We start from the raw sequence: 13,934 nt of genomic DNA on the forward strand, positions 1-13,934 counted from the left end.
TTTTTTTTTTTTTTAATTTTTTTTTTTTTTTTTTTTTTTTTTTTTTTTTTTTGTACCAGGGATTCAACTCAGGTCCTTGTGCTTGTGATTTAGGTGCCGGAACCACTGAGCTAAATCCCCGGCTCAAAATTATTTTACTTTTTTTGTGGGGGAGGTACTGGGGATCGAACTCAGGTCCTCGAGCTTGTGAGGCAGGTGCTGGAACCACTGAGCTAAATCTCCGGCCCTTAAAAAAAATTTTTTTTTTTCATTTAAAAGTAATTTTTTTAAAAAGCTTTTTATGACAGTATGTCTTTAGGTGCTATGCCTTTCTAATTGAGGGAACCAGATACCAAATTCATTATTGTTGAGAAATAAGTAAGTTCTTCTAAATATGAAGCATACAGTTCATGGTTTTTGAGTCCTTCCATAGCTGGTGTCTGATAACTTGGATTTTGCATGGTTGAGTTTGTTTGACACCTGCCCTTTTTCAGATAAAATATTTATGTTGAGGTTATATGTTGACAAAGTCCTAATCAGTTATCCCTTTACTGTAGAAGGAAGAGTGCTTGAGAAATTATAGGTAGTAAAAAATACTCAATTTGAAAATGTCTTATTTCACAGCTCAAAGTTATGAAGTTTCAGGATGAATTGGAATCTGGAAAAAGACCTAAAAAACCAGGCCAAAGTTTCCAAGAGCAAGTTGAACACTACAGAGATAAACTTCTTCAACGAGTAAGGATTAAGTATTTTCAATAATATGCATTTTCTAAAGCTATTTGTTGGATTTCCTAGAAATTAGTATATTGGCATACTTAAACTATATTTTAGTTATATCCTTTTTGTAAATCTTCAATACTGGTAGGTAATTAGAAACATTTGAAATTTGATATTTTAAAACAAATTTTATCTTGGAAAAGAGATCTTCAGGCAGTAGCACATGATTTTGCCTGTGGACTGAAGGATTAATCCTATGTAAGAGGTGATTCTGAACTGGTAGACAAAGTTACATTTGTGACAGTAACACACCAACAGCCCGAAGAAGTGGCCCAGAGACAAAGGTGGAGACACAGTTTGACATGGTGTGGGAAATTCATTTAGGACTCCTTTCCCATTGTTTCCAGGAAGGGACTGAAAGTGATAGAATACCTCATCATTGAATTCTAAGGTTTTGAAGGACTTTGTATCCTTGTGTGTATCAACATTTTGGAATATGAAAGAATTTTTCAAACAAGAAACTCCACGTGGTAATTGTTGAAGGAACCCTGAAATATTGTTAGGACTATTTTAACTGTAATAATAAATGAAATTACATAGAGAAATAGGAAAGTGTTATAGAGATGAGTTTATGATCATTCCAAAGCTCTTAATATACAGAACAGGTGATCTAGAGTGGTCTAGTGAAGTGACTGTCCCTGTATAGTCCTAGGGAATCCTATTGCCACACTGCTCTGCACCCCTGGGCTTTTCTCTCTGAAACATAGATTGATATTCCCAGTTTTTTGCAAGATTGTTAAATAGTAGCTATTGTTATTACAATTGTTCTTTATTATTGAATGACAATGTTTAAGATATTTTAAAAGTTTATTAGTATGCCTTCTATGAAATATACATTTTGGTCAGGAAATAATTTTGATTATCGGTCAGGAAAATGCATCTTACACATTATCAGAGGAAGCTAGTCTCCAAGCACCACAGTTGTTTTGTTTTGCTTTTTTTGGTTTTTTAAGGTCTCACTATGTAGTTCCATCTGTGTAGCTCAGGCTGACCTTAAACTTGTTGTGAATCTGCCTTAGCTTGCCAAGTGCTGGTGTACAAGCTTGCATTACCATGCCTGGTTCTCCTAGCACTACTTTTTAAATTTATACTGTCTGTGTTATATTTGGAGATGCTAATTATCTGTAACCTTTTGGGGTGTCCCTTTGAGAATGGTGGCAGGATACTGATCTGCATGGAAGATGAAACTTGAGGTGCACATAGTCCTTGGTATATCAAGCCCCAAATGAGTACCACTTGAGTTTCCTTGCATACCATTGTAATTGGGAGAAAAGATTGTATTTTCTGAAGGAACTTGTCAGCAGCAAAATATGGTCTTTGCTTGATTTTTGCAAATAAAGTTTTATTAGAATACAGCCATGATCATTCCCTTAAGCATTGCCTGTGTAGTAACTTTCATGCTGCAGTGGCAGAGTTAAGTAGTTGTGACAAAGACATTATGTAGCTCTTAAAGTAGAAAATATATATATATTGCAGTACTGGGGATCGAACTCAAGACCTTGCACTTGCCAGGCACGTGCGGTGCCACTGAACTACATCTCTAGCCCAAAGCAGAAAATATTTATCTGGCTCTTTACAAAAAAGTTTGCCTGCATGTAGTATAGGCCTTTTTCATTTAAAAAAAAAAAAAATTAGAAGAGTCAACTGTCATAACTCTTTTGATGCATACAATTTATAGAGCGATTCTTTTATTTTTTATTTTTTATTTTTTTTATTTGGTACCGGGGATTGAACTCAGGTCCTTGTGTTTGCAAGGCAGGCAGCAGAACCACTGAGCTAAATCCCTGGCCCCATAGAGCAATTCTTGATATTGAAGAACTAAATTGGCTTCATAGGTTTATGTCTATAATCACTCTTAATCATACTATTATCAACACAATTCAGAATTTCAAGTGAAAACTGGTAGTTATATGAAGATAAGCAATTTCTGGTTTATACAATTATAGTTATATTTTTATAAATATTTAAATTTCATTATAATACTTGCTTTTTACCAATAAATAATATCTTGATAGAGAATTATTATGAATTATCCTTTCAGTCTTCCTTTGATAGCTCTTTTTCTTTAAGTCAATTTACTATACAGTGAGAAGAATCACATTTTGTAGTTAATTATAATTTGTGATGGAAAGATTGGTACATTATTAACTTTTCTGATTTTTTGGTGGGTGGGGCATGGGGAGGAAGAGCTCTGGCTCTAATACTTGGACTGAAATCCTGACTTCATCCAGTGTAACCATGGATATTGTATTTAATCTTTCTTGGTGGTGTTTTTCATCTCTAGGAGAATAATTGTATTATTCTAGGGTATCATAAAGGTTACATGAAATGGTATATGGAAAATTGTTAAGTACATTGGTTAGACTATGCTGAACATTCGATAAATATTTAGCTGCTTTTGCTAGTATTATTATTCAGTATAAGTTGGGAAAAATGGGTAGTTTCCCTGGAAGGGTTGATATTTTCTTGAAAATGGCAGTATACCTTAGGTAGTGATTTAAAATATTGTTTCCTGAAATAGAAAATATTGTTAGATAAGTGGGATTAACTTAGACTGGTATTTTTCAGACAACTAAATATTTTCTTTAAAAAAAATGAAACAGGAAAAAGAGAAAGAATTAGAAAGAGAACGAGAAAGAGATAAGAAAGATAAAGAAAAATTGGAATCTCGATCAAAAGACAAGAAGGAGAAAGATGAGTGTACTCCAACAAGAAAGGAAAGGTACAACATTTCTCATTTAATATGTATACTCATTCTGAGATTTGGGATGATGCTTTGTTTTATAATATTTTTATCATTGATACCAGCAAACTTCTGAAAGTGTTTTTTCATGATGAACATGTTTGACTCCTACCTGCAGGAGGCAGAATTAGTTGATAAATGAGGCAGTGAGTTGCTGCTGGGTTTAAGTAACTAGGATATCAACCTCTTATATGGTTTATACAGTATCCTCAACCTAGTTCAATGTAAGAATTCAATTACAGTATTTACTATGACATCTGGGGCTAAAATGAGAAAACAGCTTGCTATGTCTTCTTGTAGACTGTGCTATAAGCATTTCTTGCTCTGTACCTGTAAACTTAAGTCTCCATCTTACCTAGAAAGGAAATTGTGTACATCAGCTATAGTTATTTGCTTCTTACTTTTAAGTCTTCTTCTAAGCATATCTCCTTTAGTTTTAATTTCCTATTTTCACAGTTCAGAAATCTCTAAGCAATAGCTTAACAGAATTGAGGTTGCCCAAATTAAAAAAAAATGCAAATAAAATAATTATGGCTTTGTCACTCTAGAGATATACTTAGTTATACCAGTTGCTTAAAATGTGTCCCTTTTTGTCTTTTAATAATTTTGGCTTAATTTCAGATTTACAGAAAAGTTACAACAGTGGTATAAACAATTCCAGATATTTCCCCAAGTATTAAAATATTTGTACTTTTATTCTTCCTTTTTCCACTCTACTTCCATGTAAGAGTAATTGGCCAGTATGATGCCCCTTTTTCTTAATCACACTCATTTAACTTAACCTCAGTAAAAGTATCAAACCATAAAAATAACTTTAAAAACTTCACTGTTAGCTAACCCAGAAACCTTAACTAAATTTTGTTGATTGTCCCCATAATCTCTTTTATAAAAAAAGAAAATTCAGATTAGTTTAATTCAGTTGTCTGTCTCAAAGACTTTTTTGTACTAGGGATTGAACTCAGGACCTTTTGTTTGTTTGTGAGGTGGGCACAGTGCCACTGAGCTTCATCCCCGGCTCAAAGACTGTTTTTGATAGAAAAGACTTTAAGTGTTGTTGGGAAATAACATTAGCGTGCTTAGTGAGATTAAAGTTATTGTAAACTAGTAGCTCATTTATTAAAAGGAAAATGAATAACTAATCCTTTGCTCGCTTATGGAATGTTTTGAGGGCTTTGTTCTTTAGGAAAAGACGGCACAGTACATCCCCCAGCCCATCTCGTAGTAGCAGTGGTAGACGAGTGAAATCACCATCACCAAAATCGGAGCGATCAGAGCGTTCAGAAAGATCTCATAAAGAAAGCTCACGGTCCAGGTCATCTCATAAAGATTCTCCTAGAGATGTTAGCAAAAAAGCCAAAAGGTAAATATGCAAGTTGTCTTTTAAAATAATACTTCAAATATCAATTTCTTTGTCATTTTGCCAGCTTTTGAAAATAATTTGTCAGATGCTTTTTAAAAGATTTTAGAAAATTTTCATTTTAAGTCATTCCGCTCCATATCCCTACCCTACTCTCTATCATGACTAAAATATAAGAAGGCTTCTAAGAAGTTAAAGACCAGCCAGGAATTTTAAAGATAGCCGATATTTGTTGTGGAAGGGGTTAATTGTTTATTGTGCTGCTTAGTGTTGAATGTTCTCAGATTTTGTCAAAGCTAAAAGACAAATACATTTTTTTGAATTGAAATTTAGCAAGCTTATGGATAGAGATTTGTGGAAACACTGTATCATTCATATAATCATGTTATTTCAGTATCATATTCATTAGTCATACTCTTTTAGTTTCATAATAGTGGTTCAGAAATGTATCATGTAAAAAATGTTTTATGTGGGCCGGGAATTTAACTCAGTGGTTCCGTGGCCTGTCTCACAAGCACAAGGACCTGAGTTCAATCCCCAACACCACAAAAAAAAAAAAAAGTTTTATATGGCAACAAAAAGAATTTTTCTGAGAGCTAAAAACTGCTTTATATGCTAACACCTTTATATAAGTATTTTTAGTAATATCTTTAAGAAGTAACTTTTTTTCTAAATGTACCTACCTGAGTGTATGTGTTGTACATGTTTATTTTAGAACTCTTCATGAACAACACTTAATAAAAATAAAGTGTTTTAAGTGATGTACTTAAAGGGTATTGTAGTTGATAACTTTTTCTTTTAAGATGATAGAGTGTAAAGTTGCTGTATTTTTTAAGTTTTGTGAATGATCTTAGGTGCGAACTTGAAATTTACCTTATGGATTAGAAGTTCAAATTTTGGGGGTAGCAGTTAATTGAGCTTGTTAAAAATGCAGCTTCTCAGTCCCTACCTCAAGATTTTGATTCAGTACAGCTATGGGGGTGTTCTTAAATCTGACTTCACACTAGTGCTCTACTGATGATCATTGATGTAATATATAGTAAATACAAAATAAGTTCATGCCTGGTGTGTGTGTGTGTACATACATACGATAGGCAAAATATACATTTGAGAAGTATAGTTTTATTTTTGTGACTTTTCTTGTCCTCTTAAAGATCACTTTAGACAATTAAAAGTAAGCAGTTTGGTCATATGAGCACCTTTGATAACTTGATTAATTTTATTTCCTCAGATCACCGTCTGGTTCAAGGACGCCTAAGAGGTCTAGGCGGTCACGGTCTAGATCCCCTAAAAAATCAGGGAAGAAATCCAGATCCCAGTCTAGATCACCACACAGGTCTCATAAAAAGTCAAAGAAAAACAAACACTGACATCCATTTTTAAGATGCTGTCTCTTATTGGAAATGCGATTTTGTTTGTGCCTGATGGTATGTTTTTTAAAAAAACAAAACCAAAAAAATCAAATGAAAGAGCATTCCTGGTTTTTTTGTTTGTTTGTTGGTGAATGCATGTGTAAACTCATGAGTAACTGCATCTGTAGACCTGTCATTGTTTTATATTGTATAAATTACTTTCATTGTGGCTGTTTCTCAAGATGAAATTTTTACTGTGTTAATGAATTTCATCAGAAATGTGTATAATGGATCTGCTGGCAGTAGTAGTATTTTGTTTTAGGATATTGTGACTTAGCAAAGATAATACAGATGTCTTTCCCCCTTTTGTAGCTTTGACAGTTTGAATTAGATTTCAAATAAAATCTGAACAGAAAACTATAATGTTGTTGTTTTGCCCAGTTGATGATAAAAGTCCCTTGAAGTCCTACTAAGTGAATTTGATGTTACTGTTATGTTTCTTATAATGCACTTTATAATCTCCAATGTTTAAGTAGCTAAAGTTTTATATTTACAAAAATGACTATTGAAATTAAGGGACCTGAGATTCCTACTTGGTAGATTTGGTAATCAATTTCTTCGAAAATGTTTTCTTGGATAATACCAGTATTTAGAGATCAAAAGACTTAAGTGGATGTGGCGTGGTGTTTTGTTCATAGAATGCATCTAAAACATTTTTTTCCCCAAGAAGCAATATGGTTTCAATATACTTTACCCATGTCCTGAGTAACTACTTATTTTTAGGAGAAAAATCTCTATCTTTTGACTTTATCATGAAAGAAGTTTATTTATAAAAAAAACTTTTCTAACAAGATTTAGCCGTCAAATTCTTTTATATGATAGCTGCTCTTTTATAATGTTCTGTAGACTGTTTCAAACACTGGTATCAGAATATTTCTACAAATTTATGTTTAGAACACCTTTTTTTAAAAAATATGGTTTTAGGTCTAGTTTCAAGTAAAGTTAAAAAATAAAATGGTTTTTAGGAAATTTAACATCAGATGGTTTGTAAATTTAGGTACAGAAAGTTGATATGGACCATTTACAGAGTTGAATTCTATTATGAGAATAAAATTGCTGCAGTCTGAGGAAACGAGGAAACTTGTGTAATGTTGATAATATTGCTATAAATATAATAAAGGGTTGCAGAGAATTGAACTGACACTATTTGTCAATCTTTTAGTTTTTCATTTAGGCCCTTCATGTTTTTCCCCCTCTAGTAGAGAAAGTAGAAAACTATTTTAATAACAGATTGTTTTGATTTCCCTTGCTTAAATATCTTTTCAACTTGTTTTACTTAACCTTGTCTAATCAGAAAATAAGATATTATGTACATATGATTTGAGAAATAGCTATATTAATTGAGCAGTGTGGCATGCTACTTCCTAACTGGGCAAATGTATAGTAGCTTTGGAAATTAGCCAGTCATCTTATCTTACATAATGCTTCTTAGAAGCAAGTATTGTTTGGAAGTTATTCCCTTATCATTCACTCTTTTGTTTATCTATTTTGTTAGGAAATGTTAATTCCTAAAAGTTGCCCAGAATAACTAATGTGAACATTCGGTGCTAATGTTTTGAAACCTAGAATTGTGGTCATTTAAAAAAATATGTTTTTCTCTACTGCTCATTGCCAGGAATCTACCTTTCTTTGCAGTAATAATAGTATTGAATTGCTGGTGATTTTGGCATTGCCAATTCACTAGTATCTTGTATAGTCTTAGAAATAATTGGCCAAGTAATAATTTTTTTCTAGTCAAGTTACAAGGAATGTTTATATCTTTTTCTCTTTAAAAAAAAATTATCCCAGAGCAGGAGGAAGTAAAAACTATTAGGTTGATTTTTGGGTGCTTTTTATAGTACTGTATTTTTCCTACTGTATTGGAAGGGAGCAGTTTTCTTTATCTGGTTCATATATAACTGTTGTAGGTTATATTACCTTGGATAGAACTGGCTTCTTTGTAGGTGAGTGGGGATTGCTTAGGCCAAAAAAATAATATATTCTGTTAGATTTGTTAATGTAAGTATTTGATTTTGTTTTCCTGAATTACAATAGCATTGTTTGATTTTTTTTCCAGTTTTATGATGAGGAAGCATGTAGAGTAAGTTAATTCCCCATAGATGCTATGGAAGTTTTTATGGGATCAGAAATTGGTGATTGTAAGGAAGAAGATATTGTACCATATTTTTACAATAGTTTATTAATTATTTCTTATCTAAAGAACATTCTTACATAAGATAATTACTAGCTAACCAAAATGTTTATGGTCTTCTAGTTATAGGAGAAAGACTGTTCTAGCTGTGTAAGAAATGTTTATTGTCCTTTACCACCACTACACATAAGAGAAAATCTTCCATTGTGTACCCTTATAAAGAATGTAGTTTAAATTCTTTACTTTCTAGCCTGGCATTTATACACAGGGATTCTTACCAGGTTGATGCCATTTAAACTTGGCCTCTCTTCTACACGTGAGAGTTAAGTGTTGGTCTTTTTTTTTTTTAACAGCCAGAGATCTGTAATTGGAAAAAATCATGTTGGTTAATCTTTTCTTTGATACTGTATATTTTAAGACTTTTAGTAAGCATATGGGAATCTCTGAACTGTAGCATGTTGAAAAGTTAAGATATTAAAGAACTAACACAAAACAAAAAGCCCTGGTCCAAAAGAATGCTTTTATTTGGTTCAGAATGTTCTTGGCTTTTCTGCTAAAGTTTACAGAAATTATACTGACCTAATTTTTCTTTATTGTACACCATTTTATATGCTTCCCTGAGACTTTTTCCCCCAGTTAAAGAATCTTGAAGGAAATATTTATAATTTATGTATTCCCCCAAACTTTGATATTCTTGAGTACTTGAAAAGAGATTTTGATCAGGATCATTTTATTAGAAATATTCTGTATACACTTACCTTCATGGTGTTATAAGTTCTGAAAAGTTATATGGCTATGATAGTAACGTTATTTTTAAAAAGTAAATATAAATTTATGGCTAAAAATGACCTAAAGTAGATGACCGCAACAGTGATTTCTTTAGCTGAGAAAATTGTTTTTGAAAATAATTAGTAATCACCTGAGACTGTGTATTTGAAAAATAAACTTTTTTGTTTTTCTCTTGTAATATATTTAAATGGAAAAGCTAATTATAGAAGATTCAGTGCAGATACTAGTGAAGACACTAGTTTAAAGGAACATGTGAAATGGAAATCTCACATTTGCAAATTGCTTTGTCTTTTATTTCACATGCATGTTTTGGAATAGATTTAAAAGAGTGCTTATCCTTTTAGCTTCTATTTTTGTTAGCATCTTCCTGGGACTTAGTTCACGAGTGCAAATCCCAGGGTAAGTGCTGTGATTAGAGGCTGAAAGGTGGGAATATGCTACTGTCAGAGTGAGCCTTCTCCAACTTGAAAATTCAAGTCTCGGTGTTTACGCAATACCACCTCACAGAACTTCAGTGTAAATGGATTATATGTATAAGTGGTAATATGTATAGTTTTGCCGATCTATAGATACAAATGCCTTCACTCATTTTCACATGTAATTGCTTGGAGTATTTGTGTTTTATCGTTTTAATTCTACAGACTTTTGTGTGTTATATCTCTGCTAACTTGAAATATCAGAAGACATTTTTTAGAAAATAATATAGTTGAAATCAGCTCAAATACTCTACAGTAAGACAATTTCTTTTGGGTGAACTAATTCCATAACTTAGTTTAATGTAAGGATTAGGTTCATTGTGGAGCTGCTTTTCAGATCAGACTGTCACTTTATAGTTTTTCTACATAAAGATTATATAGTTGCAAACAAAGGTTGTGGAATTTCCCTTTTGTTGTTGTTTTTGACTTTTAATTAATTACTTTAATAAAAATGTTGTTTTCATAGTAAATTTAGACTGTTCATGTAATTTTCTCTTATAGTTCTTCTAATGCAAGCTCAGAAACCATATCTAGTTTGTAGCAGCTTTCTCCAGAGTAACAGTGATGTGTGGCATTTATTACTCATAGCTAAATCACTCATAGCTAAAATGTTACATTTTACTTGTCTAAACTATAATCATATAATCACTTATTTTTCTTGTATTCTGACAAGAAAATTTTATTTTCTTATTCATGTTTTTTGCTGCTTATGTTATTTCACTTAAGAAAATGTTAAGATGTACAAAAAGAATAGTACAACAAGCATCCAGTATCAGTTTATTTGTATCTGTTTTGTTTCAAAACAACCACAGTATCATCACATTAAATAATAATACATTGGTTCTTTTTTAAGATGTTTTTAATTATGGTAAAATATTCTTAAAATTTTACCATCTTAACCATTTTTAATTGTACAGTTGAGTGGTATTGGGTGTATTCAGTTGTGCAGCCAATCTTTAGAATGTTTTCATCTTGCAAAATTGAAATGTACCTGTGAAACAGCTCCCACACATTGCACCATTTTTCTTACTTCTCATAACCACATTCTGTAAGTGAGAAGATTCCAAAAGATTGTACACCTAGTACAGGAACACTGGTATTCAAATCCAAGTTTGACTTCACCTTGAGGCTTTCCCTCCCTCGTCTACCACTATACCATGTTCTAGTACCTTTAAACATCAAAAAGTTCTAAAAATCTGTTAACACTGTTTTCTAAGACATTGGAAAATAATTTTCTTTTTAAAACACAAGCCGCCCCTCTGCCCACTGCCACCTTGGGCAAACTGAGTATTAATATACAAGCAAGCTTACTATATGCCAGAATTTTCATCAGACAATATATGACATCAGAAAAGTATTTGAGTATGATAATTTATATTAATTTACTACACTTTCAAAATTAATTTGCTTTGAAGGTATATATTTTACCCAATGCTGTGAAGTGTGAAATCACCCTGCATCAACCATAGAAGAGAGCAGAGCGCATGGTTATCATATAGTAGTAGTTATTTAAGCTTTCAGTGGGAACATCTTACATCTAAAATGAGAAAAAACATTGTGCAATACTGATCCCTTTAAGAGATACCTTTTTATACTTAATTTGGTTAACATTTTATAAATTTGGTGATGTGCTGACATTTATTGCATACTAAGTATGTCAAAGTCTGTTCTCATCTTTAGGTTTTAATTTTGTAGAAAAATATTTTAAGCTTGGGATCCTCCAGCCTTGGTCTTCCAGGTAACTGGGATTTATGGACTCAACTACCACATGCTACTGTTGCGTGTAGATTTTTAAAAATATTTCTCATCAGTTATTTGTTATTCTAAAAACTCACTAGCCGTAGTTTTGAAAGGAATCCCATAAAACAATCAGCTGAAATGGACACATGTGGAAAGATCCTGGAAAATAATAGGGAGTTTTGTGGAGTTTTTTGTCCATGTTCAAAGTAAAAAACAAAACATCCATACAGATTACCAGAACTGAGCAACAAGCAATTTTCACAGAATGAGTGGACAGAAAACAGTATCCTGAGGGAAAACAAAAAAGTTTTTAAAAAAGTGAGTGTAATTAAACTTGCATTCTATGTATATCTGCAAATTAGGGTTTATATTTTTATATTATTTAGCAGTAAAAAATTACACTGACTATTAGACTAGGGAGCTAAAACTATGGAATTTGAAAAGGAAATTATACTTTAAATTCTACTCAGAAATAATGGCTTTGTAGTAATAGCCTCAGGATACTGTAAAGCTCTTTGGAGTTCTCAAAGCTAAGTGTCTGGAAGAGCATAACTTTGTTTTTAATCAAACTATTTGGGGACTGGGGATTTAGCTCAGTGGTTCTGGTGCCTGCCTTCCAAGCACAAGTTCCCAAGTTCGATCCCTGGTACCAAAAAACAAAAAAAAAAACCACAAAATCAAACAAACAAACAAACAAACACTATTTGGGTCTTCCATATAACTGAAACATTGAATTTAAAAAGAATACCTACTTTCGGTCAACTACCTTAGCAGCTAAATAATACTATTGCATGAAGTGGTATTGGATGGTTTTTCTTAACTTTGGAGTACTTTGTTTTATTGCCTTGTGAAGTAGCTACTGGGTATGAGAAGTTTATGAAAAGTATTTAGGAGAATGCTTTTCAGTTGGCTTTTGATCATACTATCATTTTGTTAAAAGGGTCTGTCACATCCTTCACTTTTGGATAAGTGGTTTGGGGTTAATACAGGCTTTTTTAGGGCCTAGTGAGGTATCAGGAAACAAAGTGTCCTAACTACTGTAAATTTTTTATCTTTTCTAAGTGCATATTATGCACTTAATGTGGACCTAAGCCCCATAAGCCTCAAGATCATGTATTATTTAGGTTATATATTTCATAGGATGCTTACCCTCAACTTCTGCTACATCCTGTTGTATTTTAAGAACATATTATTTCTAGGAAAATACGCAGAATGTTTAAATCTGTCAAATACTATATATGTGTAAGTGCCACAAAGCAGAAATACCATTCATCAAGCATTTCTCAAGAGGCATCTACATCTAAAAATACTGGTTTAATTCTGAAATGACTGCTTGAATGTATGCTTCGTTTGGCTTATAAAGCAGGTGTATTTGAGAAAGTCTTTGAGCAGGCAGTTACCATTTTACTTGTTCTCATGACTGACATGAAACATGACAGTACTCAGAATATTCTTTATTTGCATGTACTTTATAACTTTTATCAATATATAATAAGGTTATAACAATGTATAAAGAATGAGTTGTTTGGTGGTGTTATTCTGCCCACTATATTTCAGAGCTGTTCATAAGTTGTAGAATTGAACTGTCTGGAATAGCTTATCTTTAAAATATTCATGACTAATAATCATGACATACTGTCCTAACCAGAGTTCAGATGATTCCCTTCAAGTGCTAGTGTTTGTAGAATTCAGAGGCCTTAGCTACATGGTTCATTCCTTGATAGCTTTTCATGTACTTCATATCTCCTTATGTAACTCAGATTGTAAGAAAATAGCCTTTGAGCTACTTTTAGTGATGCTACCTTGGTCCTTTGTCATTTTTTCTTCATACGTCCTTGCATAGCACCCATTGAGGGTTCATGGAACTTTGAGGATCTTGCAAAGCCCCAAAAGACTAAAAGGAAAATGGTTTACCTCTGTTGAAACACCTTTTTGAAGAAAATGGAGGATATAGTGATCTTTTGAAGGAAGTAGAAGACTTATCCTGTCCTCCTTACCTCTCCTTTTTGTCTCCCTACTTTCTCTGCAGATTTTTAGTTCTTTCCTTACAAGATATGTTTCAGATAAGGTAAATATGAGAAACTATGCTCTTGGATAAAGTGGTATTTCTCTTTACCTGATTATGTACACACCTCTGTATGTTTGACCGAATTACTGCCCTGTAAGAAGAAAGGTGGACATAGATATAAAACCACATATTACCACTTTCTTTAATTCATGTATGAAAAAATGTTATGCAGACCCCAAGACCTTTGAGCACTGGTATTTTGTGTGAGATATAACTTTTTTTAAGACAGTGTAATTCAGGCTAGCCTCAAACTCCAGGTGATCCTCCTGCCTTAGCCTCTTGAGTGCTGGGATTACAGGCATGTGCCACCATGCCTGGGATTCGACTTTTGTAGGTGAATTTCTCATCTTGATCATCTTTAATCTAGATTAGCTCCTATAGGGCTTGATGAGGCAAATTTTATAGTAATTCATGTACCTCCCTGCAAACCTAGCTCTTGGTAATTATGTGGTCCAACAAGAC

General features: G+C 32.7%; 1 protein-coding gene across 3 annotated transcripts in view; it reads left to right on the top strand.

Moving 5' to 3' along the window:
• Nucleotides 1-10,001, top strand: part of U2surp (U2 snRNP associated SURP domain containing) — a 51,335-nt gene extending 41,334 nt beyond the window's left edge. Inside the window, exons 25-28 of one of the 3 annotated variants that reach the window (XM_010608167.3) lie at nt 604-714; nt 3,360-3,478; nt 4,683-4,859; nt 6,088-9,995. In XM_010608167.3, coding sequence (XP_010606469.1) covers nt 604-714; nt 3,360-3,478; nt 4,683-4,859; nt 6,088-6,226 — 546 coding nt within the window. In that variant the 3' untranslated portion in view covers nt 6,227-9,995. Of the gene's footprint in view, nt 1-603; nt 715-3,359; nt 3,479-4,682; nt 4,860-6,087 lie in introns of all 3 variants that reach the window. The other 2 variants (XM_010608168.3, XM_033759393.1) reach the window with 2 other exon arrangements.
• Nucleotides 10,002-13,934: the final 3,933 nt, after the last annotated feature.

Source organism: Fukomys damarensis, unplaced genomic scaffold (assembly GCF_012274545.1).
Source record: "Fukomys damarensis isolate Sample0158 unplaced genomic scaffold, DMR_v1.0_HiC HiC_scaffold_37, whole genome shotgun sequence".
In the NCBI taxonomy this organism is placed as follows: Eukaryota; Metazoa; Chordata; class Mammalia; order Rodentia; family Bathyergidae; genus Fukomys; species Fukomys damarensis.